The sequence below is a fragment of the Ursus americanus genome, chromosome 14 (genome assembly GCF_024610735.1).
Source record: "Ursus americanus isolate L20-20 chromosome 14, mUrsAme1.1.p, whole genome shotgun sequence".
NCBI classification, from domain to species: Eukaryota; Metazoa; Chordata; class Mammalia; order Carnivora; family Ursidae; genus Ursus; species Ursus americanus.
In genome coordinates this window covers 7935565-7948335 of record NC_142140.1, presented here as the reverse complement: position 1 = coordinate 7948335, position 12771 = coordinate 7935565, and the positions used below count along the sequence as shown (strand labels likewise).

The following is a 12771-nucleotide window of genomic DNA, read 5'->3' as shown; positions in this document are numbered from 1 at the left end:
GACTGCTGCCTTTCAGGTGCCCGGCCAGAGAGAACGACCTCTCTGACTGTGGTAGCCCAGGCCAGAGATGCGGTATAATCCCTTGGCTCTCTGGGGTGGGTTGGTTGGTGTCTCATGGCTTTGTTTTGGGATGGCTTTGAAGGAAATCTCATGGGGGGGGGCAGGTAAACCAGGGCTAAGATGGCTCAGTGAAGTGTTATGGCTGGAGGAAGCCATGAATTTTCAGATCGGTTAGCGATATGTAATGTACTAAGAACATGAACAGTTACCAAATTCAGAGAAGATTCCGCTGTGGCCCCACTCCTTAATATCTTCCCTTCTTCTCTTTCCTTCCAGTCCATTTGACTGCAGAAACATAATTTGTACCTATTGTAATTGTGATCTTGGAGGGGCCACAGCCTTTAATTCTGCTTCTCTTCTTGTGTTACAAGCGTACCCTGTCCCTATATTGTTCTCTCTCCCCCGTGGGGGTCGCTTGAAGTGGCTGTGTGGGATTTGGCGCTATGATGGGTTGACTGCTGAGCTTCAGACCCAAGAGTCGCCTTGAGTCTTACTGTGTTGGAATCAGTTCTTGTCTGGTGACTGGAGTCCTTCCCTTGGATGCAGTCTTTGTGTTTCTGGGAACTTGTCCACAGAAGAGAATTTGAGAGGGAAGGTGGGGGCAGAGGGAGCTGTGAGAGGGGCCCTGACCTGGAAACCCTCCCTTCCCCCCACCAGGCACTGCTTCACCGGCAGCTACCCAGTCATCGAGCCCCTGCTGAAGCACTTCCCCAACATGTCTGTGGGCTTCACCGCAGTCCTGACTTACTCCTCTGCCTGGGAGGCCCGGGACGCTCTGAAGCAGATCCCGCTGGAGAGGATCATCGTGGAAACGGACGCTCCCTACTTCCTGCCCCGACAGGTAGGGGTGTCATCAGGCTGAGTTGAGGTGGGGGGGGGAGGGGGCTGGTCACCTTTGCAAGGTTGGCAGGGCCAGAGCCCCAGTGACTGCCAGGTCTCACCCTTGGCTGTGTAGATGTCTCCTTGTTGTGGTTCTGCAAAACCAAAAGTCTAGGGGTCTGAGAAGCTGAAGGGTAACCACTCTCTTCCAGGCAGTGCAAAGCCCTACCCTGTAGAGGGTAGTCCAAGGAAGCGTGGGACCCTGCTCACCCAGAGCCCCCCATGACTAGGACTCTCCCTGCACCTGCAGGTAAAGGGGTCTCTACAGGGCAGCCCCAAAGAGGTCCTTGCTGGGGAAGGGCAGGGAGGGGGATCTGTGTCATGGCTGTGCGCAGAAGGCACAGTGATGTTCTGAATGCTTGATGTCTTCCAGGTTCCCAAAAGCCTCTGCCAGTACGCCCACCCAGGCCTGGCCTTGCATACAGTTCGAGAGATTGCGAGGGTCAAAGATCAGCCACTCTCCCACACCTTGGCCACCTTGCGTGAGAACACCAGCCGCCTCTACAATCTTTAAGCAGAGACGGTGCAGTCAGGAGGAAAAGGTCAGACGAGAAGAGGTCATAAAAATTACATTATAAGTTTTTTAAAAATCAGGACAAAAATAGGTTTCTCTGCATTTTCTTACTGTAGAGAATGTGAACATAGAGTGAGCATTAAGCCTGATCTGTCTTGAGTGAACTTGGTTTGGGACCGTCTTCCTTTTCTCTTCCCACCCCTCCAGGACAACCAGTGGCCTGACTGAAGATGGGTCCCAGGTCAAGGAGATGTCTGGAGAGCCTACCGGAACGGAGAAAAGCAGGACAGGATGTTTGCCTTGAAGTCCCGTCATAAGGCTCTACTTGGGGCCGGTGGGTGGGGTGGGGTGCAGCGGAGCAGGATGCCAGTGAGGGGTTACCCAGGGCGGTCAGTGGAGAAGGAAGAGGCCAAGAGGCGGTGCAGCGCGTCTGCCAGTCCCGATGCCCGTGCTCCGCAGCCTGCGGTTTTGAGCAGTCTTCACAGACACCCTCCTCCTCGTCTTAGCACACGTGGGTGTGTAACTTGGCTCCTGGTGGTTGTCAGTTCTAAAAATGAACTCCCAAGTGGGAAAGCTCCTCTGGGGGACATTGGCTGGAGCCCCGTCTCGGAGGTGCATGGTCCTGCCACCGCGAAGTCCTCCCCCTCCCTTCCCAGGACGAGTCTTCAGTTCGGCTGTCCCATTGCCACGTCAGTTCCACTTGGGCATGGGTGGAAGGCCGCGGCTGCTGGCCTTACTGGTTCCACTGCCAGCGGTATGGAGGGGCTGGGGGTCGCTCATTGTCTGGGGAAGTCCTGGCCGATGGAGATTGGGACGGACTGGGGGACTCAAGGAAGAGGCCTTGAGGAAGAGGAGCCCAGAGAAGGGGTTTCTCCTTACCGGTGCCCCCAGGGCTGCAGCTCACTTGTGTTAAACTGAGAAGGGTCCAGTTTGCAGCAGATGCGACCTCCTGCCCTGCTGTCAGGGGGTCCCAGCTGCCCGTTTCTCCATTTTTGTCCCATTCTCCTGGAACACTGGACCAAGAATACTTCTGTTTCACCCCATGTGACAGCCCCCCTGTGTGCCCCACGCAGGCTGAGTGGTAAACCAATTTAATTCTGCAAACAATGCCGGGGCCACTCAGCCCTGGTCTCTGGGCTGTGCAGAACAAGCAGGCCTGTTGTCTCTGCCTTCCAGTCCCCTCCCAGGGCTCTCCCTTGCCTTTGCCTCATCTGTGTCCTTTCTCCGTGTTGGAAGTGAGAGCCTCTCCTTTGACTTTTGAGCAGTCGGGTCATCAAGTTCTAAGCTCTGTTCTGTTCCCTGCTGGTCTGTTACAGGCCCTGGAAGGTTATAATGGTCAAGGGTTAAGTGTGAGGACACTCTGCACTTTGTCCAAAAGGATCCTTTACTCTGAGCTCCCACGGTGAGATGGGACACCCTGAGTCCCTTGTCTGTTTCTTGGAGACCAGAGGCTTAAGTCGTAAAACCCATCCCTTAATGCTGGGTTTCTCTAGGTGTTTTTGGAAGGTGCATTTGAGCCTTGTAAGTGAAAAGGGAATGGACTCAACATTTCCTATCTGGTATTTCTGTCTTGCCCCAGTACACCCGTTACTGGCCTGGGAAGTAGGCCTTGATTCACAGTTGACCTTCCACGTGTCAGCCACGGGGTGTCTGTGCCTCCAGTTTGCCAGCATAGGGAGTCGGTGGCTTGTTCTCCTGCTTGGAGGAATTGGAGGACTGAGTATTTCAGAGTGCTTTATTGTCACCCCAACGAACTGCAGCCTGTGCAGCCCCTTGCCCACGAGCCCTGGACGTCAGTACTGCCCACACCGGCAGTTGACTGGCCCTGTGCTGGAGGGTTCGGGGGGAGCACTGAGCAGATGTCCCCGAGCCTGTGCGGCCTCCCTGCCAAGGTAAAGCACAAGGTGCTATATCCTTTAACCTCTAGGAATTAAGATGGTCATTTCTGTGTGTCACACAGTGGAACACGACTTGTGTGGGTGCGAAAGCCGGTGGGCATTGTTTTTGATTCGATTTTTGGCTGGCTGATGTGATTGTGTTTGCTGTGCTGCCGGAATGCCTCTGTATGTCCCCCCACCCCCTGCCCCTTTTGGCCATCTCTTTCTGAAAATAAAGTGATTGGTCTTCAGCCAGCTCCTATGCTCTCCGTGTTTGGTTAGATTTCTGAGCGATGGCAACAATTAAGTTGTTGTAGCCTGAGAATCCTTGTAACCTGAGAATCCAGAGGTCTGGAGAAATTCTCAAGTGCACATGTGTGTCTCTGAAAAATTAAAGTGGTAATAAGAATACATGGTACCTTCTTGTAAGTTTGGCCGCCCTTGAGCATTAACCGACTTTATTGCCTGGGAACTCGGAAGTAAGTATGTAGGTCTTTTCTCTCCGCTTCCTTTCCTCCCCAGAGCACTGTGGTGGGAAACATCGCAAGGGTGGTGTTGACTGGATCCGTCGTCTCGAGGGCGGCTTCAGACCGCGAGCTCCTCTGACGCCTCCGGGCAAACTTCGGGGGAAGCCCTGTGTCACTACTTGTGGTCGGTTCTCTCATTTTGTGCTAAGGTATTAATGAACACAGGTGCACAAGCCAGAGGTAAACCTGTAAAAAAGAAGGCTGTGTTCCAAGAATGATAAATCCGGAACCGGAGTCGATGCGTCTTCGAGACACCATCGTTGATGGTGTATTTTCAGCATAATCCTGTCACTTTGTCTCCTCTGTTCCTTCCCAGGTGAAGACGCAGTTGACTGCCTCCGCTCAGTGATGGTCTTACTTGTGGCTAGAAATCTGCTGCTCTCAGCTTTTACGATGCTTGCGTCTTTCTGTGTTAAGCTTGGGACCAGTTACCAATCGTTTACCGTCAGCACTTTGATGTTGGTGTCACTCAGGTGTATAAAATCAGGGCCCAGGGCCACTGAGGTACACAGTGATGGAACAGACTGCCCCCCCGACAGACGGCGCACGTGTTCATCAGTGGCCAGCCAGCCCTAGTCACAGTAAGCGCTCATTTGTCAGTGGTGGCTGGGGTGTATTCAGAGTAGGAGGGTAGCGAGGCGTGGGTCTCCATTCTTAGGTTTGCACACCATCACAGGAATTCCTGAGCACACACCTGTAAGTGTATAATAAGTTAAATACTATGTACCAGGTATATTACGAAACACTAAAGTTTTTTATAAGGAGAGTTTTTTTTCTCCAGCAAGTATCTTGTCCCCCCCCCCCCCCCGCCAGGGGTAAATACACCCTGTTTCAGAGAAACTTAAGTTAGTGGCATCATTAAATAATGCATGGAGGTGTGGGTTTCAGAAAGCTGACATGGGGGGGGGGCGGTGCCTGGGTGGCTCAGTTGGTTAAGTGTCCAGCTCTTGATCTCAGCTCAGGTCTTGATCTCAGGGTCGTTGAGTTCAAACCCCATATTGGGCTCCATGCTGGGCAAGGAACCTACTTTAAAAAAACAAAACAAAACTGACATAGGACCGTGTTTGAAATGCTACATTTTGCTAAATTTTTTTTCTGTCAGTCACCCACTCCAGGTTGACCCAATGTATTAGGAAGGAAAATGAGAAACCAAAGAAGCCCCTTGGATCATAGGGCAAGGGGAGCAGTGACTGAGAGGCACGGACCCAAGGACTGTAGCTCTGGGTAGGAGGTGGCAACATATTTGCTGTGTGACTTTGGAAAGTTGCTTAATTTTTCTGAGCGTCGCTTTCCTCCCTCTTCAGTGGGCTTGTTGTGAAAGTTCACTGAAAGTACACTGGTTACACGTCTGTACGTAGAACGGTGCCCGGTGTGCCGCAGGAATGCCTCCTACGCGCCTGGTGCCTTGTGGGAGATACTGTGCTCAGTCTTGGCACTAACCCAGGGAGGTAGGTGTTTTACGTGTGAGGAGCCTGAGAAATTCAGCGTCTTGGTCGGGAATTCAAATTGGGGTCTGATGAAGCTCCGAGCTTTCCACGCTCTCGTGCTTGCTGGCCCAGTGCGAGTGCCTGGTCCGGAGTAGGTGCTCAGCATGTTTCTTACAGGAATGACCGAGGCAAGTGGGGGAGAATGCCGGTGAGTCCTTCGGGAGAGGATTCAGTCCTTGCCTTTGCTGGGGAAGCATCAGGTGGCCAGCATTTCCCTCGGGGCTGGGCACCCATCCTGCCTGGGGCCCAATCTGCTGCTGCTTCCCTGGGTCAGGAGCTGGCTCCCCGGATCAGTTTGACCACACGTGGGCCTTGGATCCTTCTCTGGCTGTTGTGGAGAGGGCTGTGGGCCTGGTTAGTGATGATCAGAGTTGCAGCCCTACTGAGCGATGGAGCTGGGATGTGGCTAAGCTCCAGGATGGCGCGCTGGTCTCTGCGTCGGTGCTGGGTGCTGGCCATCTGGGGGCTGAGGAAGGTCCTTTCCCTCCACTTCTACTGCCTTTCTCCCGCTTCCCTCCCCTCCTCCACTTAGCTCACCTGTTCTCCAGGGCCTTACGTTCTTTCAATGGTTAATAATACCTTTCAGTCTTACTACTGAGGCTTAGAGGTAGATGCTTTCAGAAGCAAAGACTGGGTGAGCGAAGTCTGTGTGTCTTCTGAGAGATGCAGGTCTGTGTGTGGCGGACACAAGGGATGGACTTGTTGACAGCGAGGCTGTGGCTAGAGAAATGGGGGAAGGTGAGTGAGAGTGATGTTTTCTCAGCTTTGTTGAGGGTGTCACCTGGCCAGGTTTGAGTTTTCTGTTTTATATGGAAATCGACACCTGTGCCGTGCCAGGCGGGTAATCTGGCTCTGCCCTGTGCCTTGCTGCCTGAATTGAACAGGATCCAGTGCCTCTCAGCCAGTTTAAAAAAGCCATTTATTAGCCTGAGGATCTTGTTAAATGAAGATCCTGACACAGTAGGCCCAGGGTGGGGCCTAAGATTCTGCATTTCTTTTTTCTTTTTTTTTTTTAGGATTCATTTATTTAATTCGGAGCAAAAGAGTGGGTACGTGGGCATGGGGGGAGGGGCAGAGGCGGAGGGAGAATCCTGAAGCAGACTCCCCTCTGAGTGCGGAGCCCTACATGGGGCTCGATCTCCCCACCCCTACACTGCGACCTGAGCCAAAACCAAGAGTCGGCTGCTTAACCAACTGAGCCATCCAAGATTCTGCATCTCTAAGAGATCTCAGATGCTGGTGGGTTCCACGGTGCACACGGTGCACACGGTGTTCCTTGTGGCGGCTGGGTTTCAGTGTGCCTGCCAAGTGTGATCAGTGGTTAATGCCAGTAGCGCTGTGCCTTGAGTGCCAGGTGACCAGAGTTTTCCTCGAGAATACGCGTGGCTCCAATAGCCCCTCTGATAGAAAGGCTTTTCCAGAGTGTGTGTGTTACCCCAACTCTTCTGAGGACTGGCCTACATATTTCTAATGGGTATCCATGTGTCTGATTTGGCAGTACTTACATTTGGAGCTTCCTTTTTCTTTTCTATTTTCTTTTTTCTCCTTAGTGATTCACCCATCACCTGTCATCACCAGTTCTTAGCACTCGGTTCACAAGTTTATGCTCAAGTGTAAATCACTCGTAACTGACCTTCCTCCCAGGAAGGCTGCTATCTTTAGTGGAACTAAGTTGTGAACGTAAGGATCAAGGCTCAATTCAGCTGTGAGCTGGAGTTGGCAATCTTTAGGGACACCTGCCCAGTATCGATGTCACCAAGGCAGTGCCCAGCCTTGCCCTGAGGTGGCATCAGCTTTGCCCTGTCTTTTCAGTAGTGGACAAGAAGGAGGGAGAAGTGGTTATTTCAGACTGTCTAGCAGTGGCTCATAGCCATAGTAAGCACCCCACTTGTGTATAACTTCAAACTCACGCTTTGGCATTCCCAGGATCCTGTTGTGATCGTGCATGTCAGTTCAGTGGATGTTGGCTCTGATAATGTCACCTGAAGTTCTTGGTCCACAGTCCTTGCTAATGGTTACTAATCTCTTATTGTCACTTCACTGTGCTCAGGAAGCTGTGATATTCACAAGAACTGTCTTCTTCCTCTTCCATCCCCCCCTTCTTGATTTCCTAAGCAGGCACACCTGCCTTACTACATATCCTCCTTTTCTCTTCCCATTGACTAGTTTAAAAAAAATTTTTTTTTAATGAAATGTGAAGTTTTCATCTTTGGTGAAATAAATTTCTGCTTTAAATGTTCAGCATATGGTTTGAATGTTTATTCACCTCTTAAGCTAGTACCACTCAGAACTGGGAGTTGTTGCAGAAACAGTGTAAAAGCCAGGTGAGTGCTTCTAAGGTTGGGGGGAATACAGGAGGGCCAGTCTTGTGGACGATCACTCGTCTGCCAGGGCCTCTGAAAAGCGAGAGGTCAAGTCAAAATTCAGCGTCTGCCATTCTGCCAGTGCCGTTGAAGATGGCTTTTCTTCCCCAGTGGCGATGTCGGAGGCGGTGCGTTGTTATGCGGCGGGAGGGTCAGGTATTGGCCTTGGAGTGTAGAATGTGTGACTTGGTCTCATCCCCCGAAAGCTGAGTCTTGGTTTCCTTACCTGCACCGCCGCTTGAGTGCCCTGCTTCTGCCTACCTCACTCACGTGGTTGGTGGGAGTGGAGGGTGGTGCCGTGTTGGTGAGGGGAGTGCCTTGCAGGTGGTCGTGTGCTTCCAGAGGCAGGTGTTTGCCCCCACGATCAGGAACAGATCGGGTGGTTTCTTTTTACACGCCAAGAACGGATTCTCCACAAAACCTAGAAGCTTAATTCTGAGTGTAGCACTAATTCCTTTTGTTTGTGAAGTAAAGTTATCCAGTAAAAGTACTTAACATCAAATAGTTTTATGCTCTCAGAGTGGGTGTTAGCTCCATTTTATGGTTAGGAAATTGGGGTTCGCTGGGAACCCAGAGGTAGTTACTGTGCCAGTTCTTGGAACATAGTGCGTTCTTGGAATACAAAGACTGTGCTCACCCCGTTTCTGAGCCACTCACAAATCCCAGCCCAGCCCGCTCTCCGGCAGACATTTGGGAAAGAGGAATTAGAAGCTTTTTGAGACGCAAGGGTAGAGGAAGAAAACTTCTCTTGTGTCATCCATCGGCTGGGCTCACGTTTGGGACTCCAAGGAAACCGAAATGACCTGACTGGGACAGGGACTTACCGTTGGCCTCTTCCCAGAGGATGTCCTGAAGAAACTTCCCCAGCGCCTGGCCATGCTCCTGGTACTGAGCCCCCGACAGCTTGATTCCGACATCAAAGGGAGCATTGAACTAGGAGGAGGGGTGGGAAAGATCCAGGAGGTGTCAGAGGTCACACCCTCCCAAACACCACCCTCCCAGAGGAGGCCCTGGGCTCTCAGGCTTTCCGCACCGGGCGGGGAGGGAGGAGGGCCTGTGGCCCAGCAGGCAGCACTGCGGGGGAGCCCAGCCAGCTTACTGTGCCTTCTTAGGCCTGTTCTTACTGCCCCTGCCATCTCGAGGGCACTTAGCTTGCACTCTTTCCTTACCTCTAGGGAGGTTGCTCATAGAAGCTGTGAGTCTCCCTAGGTTGCTCCCACTCCCCACTGTAATTTTGGAAGACATAAGGTAGAGTCACCAATGATAGAATTTCAGGATCCGGTAGGGAGACGGGGGTGGGGGGCAGTGGGTTTCCCCAGTGTCATAGCACTAGCCTGGTGGTGGTCTGTGCCCCTCCACTGCCCCCAACCCCTCTCCCAGCTGTTCTTCCTGTCCTGGGCACAGGCCTTTCCTTGTCCCGTGGAAAGTCAGACAAGAAGCTGAACTTTCCCTGGAAAGATGCTCTGAGCCAAGTGCTTTCTTCTTTCTGTGCCTCTGTCTCTTCCCTCCTACAGGGAGATCACCCCATTTCACCTACTTCCGCAGCACTCTCAGAAATGATTTATTAAAGCTCAGAGCTTTGGGAAAATGGGGAAGAACTCTCTTTGCAGCCACATCATGGTTTTCGCCCCTTGGAGGGCAGACGGTGTTCTCTCTGTTCTTCCAGCAGCTGTCTTGGTACCTGGTACCTGTGTGCCGGTCACTGCGATGCCTGAAGGAGTCACTGAAGGAATCTTGGTGCTGGCTGAGAGCCTTCAGTCGTTGGTCCTTCTGCCTCCTGCCCTCCTGACAGGAGGCCTGGAGAGGTTGAGGACTTGCCTGAGGCTTCAGAGGAGTGGTGGCCAGGGACTAGACTGCAGGACTCCCACCCACACGCCTGGGAAACTCTTCTGGTCCTGGGCTGTGGCAACATCTGGCCTGGAGCCCCTCCATCCGCCAGGCCTGACCAAGGCCTTGCCTCCGTGCTGGGGACAGTCCCCTGGGCCTCCGCGCCTGGCGGGTACCACTGTTCCCGTTTCACATGTGAGCAAACATGCTCTGAGAGGTTATGAAGAAAACGAATAGCTCCTTGTTCCCTTTCAAACATTTACCTTCTTCCTGGTCTCCATGGGGAAGGTGGAGGGAGTGGGGAATGACCTGTTTGGGTTTTGAGGGAACTCCGGCCTTCCGGTTCCCTCCCATCAGCAAGTACTCCATATTCTCCCCCGCTGCGGCTAGTAGTCACGTGGCCCCTGCAGACTTCTTGGGAACCATGTGTGCCCTGATCTGGGGGCCTGCTGGCTGCTCCAGCACCCTGGAGCTAGGCGGCAGGGGCAGGGGAGAGGTGGCCTGGCAACTCCTGAGGGGGAGATTTGCTTCTGGGGGCTTAGAAAGGCCTGTTTGGCTCCAGGGCTTCATCCCTTCCGCTGGGGGTAGGGGAGTGTGGGGGAAGGGATAGGACTTGGTCTCAGAAGTCTTCCAGCTCTGAAAGTCGATTTCAGGAGGAACACGTCTGGGGGAAGGTGGAGAGGTGGGACCCCAGTGCCGGAGGGGCTTAGGGAGTGTTTCCAGAGCCCTGCAGCCAGGGGGGCAGGCCTTCCCACCTCTGGCAGCCCCAGTGCCTCCCAGACAGTTCAGACTTCGGGTTCTAATGGAGGTGGTGCAGGCCGTCTTCTCCAAGACCAGCCTTCATGGAAACTGGAAACTTCTGGTTGGCCCAGCCCTGTCTTGAGTTACCAAGCCACCAAAACCCCTTCCCTGTCTGAGACTGTGAGCTAGCCTGGCTGGGGTGAGTGCCGGCCGGCTGGGACTGGCAGTCTCACCAGGCAATTCCCTGGTTTTAATTCGAGGATTTGCAGGAGTGGAATGGGAATGTGGGGGGTTGGGGATCTCACATGTGGTGTGGAGGAAGCATCTGAGAACACCCCTAGGTTCTGGTAAGCATCTGAGCGTAGGTTGGGAGTTCATCCTTGATAGAAGAGGCTGGTGGGTAGTGGGGGAGGCCAAGGCAGGACGCACTTCGGCTTCTCAGACCAGCAGAGACAAGTGGGGGTGCTCTTGGGCTGCAGTGTGTGCTCTGTTTGCCAGGCCAGGGAGGGGAAGGTGGGCTCGGGAGCTGGAGTCAGCCCTGACCTTGGGGCCCGCCTCTGCCCCACACTGGCTGTGGCACCTCGGGCGCGTGAGCTCATCTGTCTGAACTGTTCCTCGTCTATAAGATGAGGGCAATAATGTCAGACCTACTTACCTCCTAGGTTGTTGGTGTGTGTTACGGGGAAGACCGTTCGTAACGCAGTCTCGGCCAGTGGGCACGAGCAGTAGTGGTCCCCGTTATTCAGTGCTACCCCAGGGCAATCCTGGTGTACCCACAGGGAGACGTCTGTCGCCTGAATGTCAGAGCCATTCCCTGGGCCAGCTTTCCAGGAAATCCCTTCACTCCCTCTCTGGCCTAATCTCCCCCTTTATTTCCAGACGTTCTCCTTGCCCCATGCAAGATTTGTTGGAGCCCAAACAAGCCCAGTTGGTCCTGTCTTCGTCTTCAGATGGGGATGGTGAGTGGCCTGTCCAGGGGGCCGTCCGGGTCCGCTCCCGCCCCGGCTAAGGTCGGAGAGGCCCCTGGGCCAACCAGACAGTTTTCTGTGGGGAAACATCTTCAGTCTGTGACCAGCTGATTATTCCTCGCTGTCTGTCTCTTGGCACCATGTTTGCTGACTCTCTTGAAATCACCCAGTGTTGGCTAGCACCCCTCTTCCCCTCTGCTCATGGCTCCTTGTCCTGTCCCACTCTGTTGTAGCAAAGTTACTTCTCAGACCTTTGCCTCTTGATGGGAAAAGACCTGGTAGAGCCCAGTTAGGATCAACTCTTTTCATACTGTTTTACATTTCTTAAGTCGTAGCTATAGCGGATCCCTGTCCCTAGCCTGCCCTCCTCCTCCCCCAACTCCTCCACGGCCACAAAACATAAACCTGCAGAGGAACCAACCCGGATCTCCAGCTCATCCTCTGCCCCTTCCACTTGACTTGTGTCTTCTGGGCGGGGCGAGCCTTCCAGAGCTCGGGGCTGCAGTTTGGCTGGTGGCTTCTTGGACTCCTTTCTCTGCTGGAAAGAGGTATTTATTCTCTTAGGGCCCTAAGCCCCTTATACATGGAGAAGCAGAGTGAGGTGTGAACCTCTGGTCAGACCCAGAGTCGTTCTGTGTGCTCTCAGAGAAAGCTGAAGCCCAGGGAGTTTGAGCCACTGCCCGGGTCACACAGCTGGCTGCTATGTGGCAAGGCTGGAACAAGATACCCCAGCCTGAATGTGGGGCTTTATGGGGAGACGTTTTACCTGGACTTTCTGGTGTTCAGGGCTTAGGAAGCTGGAGCCCGCCATGGCCAAGTCCATCCAGAGCACACTGAAGAGCAGCAGGCTGCAGAGGGTCCCCAGGGAGGGCATGGTGTCCGATGGGCCTGGAGGAGAGAGGGTCTCCAGGCTGTGTGCCTTCCCATCTCGCCCTGTGCCCCAGACCTCGCCCGGGTAGGAGCCCAGCAGACAGGGTGAGGGGACTTGGACCTGGGATGTCACTGCTGAAAAAAGCTCTTCCCACCCCTGCTAGAGGGGCTCCCTCTGCCCACCTCCCCCAGGTAGCGAATTGAAGGATATGTACCCCCTATTCCCAGGCTGTGCGGGCGTGGGACTCCCCATATTTGTCCCAGGCCCCCAGCAGCTTGTGCCAGGTTTCTTAATGAAGGCTCATGAAGCTGAACCAGCAGGGTCCCCAGGGTATATGGGGATTTGGGTGGGGCTCCAGCTGTCTCTGAGCAGCCGGACTGCCCCATGTTGTGCAGCGGCCCCCCCCTTTGTTCGAATGGGCCTGTGAATGACCAGCAGTCAGAGCAAGTTAAACCCATGAACCCACATACGAAGAGTGAAGAGAGTGCCTACCTGGGGTTCCTGGTGGAGGTGGTGCCCAGCGGCTGGCTGGGCCTTATGTAGGAAGCCCCGTGTTTGTTTTAAACTAGCAGCTCCATCCTGACTTCTCGTGGCTGCTTTACATTCCTCGGGAGCTAAAACTGCTCGCGCGCTCTGGGTAGAAATCAACAGCGGAGG

The 12771-nt window shown here is 53.7% G+C and overlaps 2 protein-coding genes across 3 annotated transcripts in view; one reads left to right on the top strand and one right to left on the bottom strand.

Annotated features, from left to right (window-relative positions):
• Positions 1–7585, top strand: part of TATDN2 (TatD DNase domain containing 2) — a 31637-nt gene extending 24052 nt beyond the window's left edge. The window contains exons 6-8 of one of the 2 annotated variants that reach the window (XR_015726620.1): positions 718–901; positions 1092–1189; positions 1313–1447. Coding sequence is in view for 1 of the 2 variants with exons in the window: in XM_045808233.2 (XP_045664189.2) it covers positions 718–901; positions 1313–1453 (325 nt within the window). In the remaining variant the exon portion in view is untranslated. Of the gene's footprint in view, positions 1–717; positions 902–1091; positions 1190–1312; positions 1482–1660 lie in introns of those variants that run through there. The other variant, XM_045808233.2, reaches the window with a different exon arrangement.
• Positions 7586–8460: 875 nt separating this feature from the next.
• Positions 8461–12117, bottom strand: GHRL (ghrelin and obestatin prepropeptide). The gene is made up of 3 exons (XM_087866692.1): positions 12010–12117; positions 11665–11781; positions 8461–8640 (listed from the first exon to the last, which is right to left on the bottom strand). The coding sequence occupies exons 1-3, from the start codon at positions 12115–12117 to the stop codon at positions 8461–8463; spliced, it is 405 nt and encodes a 134-aa protein (XP_087722818.1).
• Between the last annotated feature and the right edge of the window lie 654 nt (positions 12118–12771).

Bases quoted from the DNA above. Each gene is read 5' to 3' on its own strand.
- GHRL (XM_087866692.1), bottom strand. From the start codon at position 12,117: ATGCCCTCCCTGGGGACCCTCTGCAGCCTGCTGCTCTTCAGTGTGCTC. The intron at 11,782-12,009 runs GTAAAACGTCTC...ACCTCTTTCCAG, and splicing joins CTGAACACCAGAAAGTCCAG to CAGAGAAAGGAGTCCAAGAA. The intron at 8,641-11,664 runs GTTGGTTCCTCT...CCCTCCTCCTAG, and splicing joins AGGATGAGCTGGAGATCCGG to TTCAATGCTCCCTTTGATGT.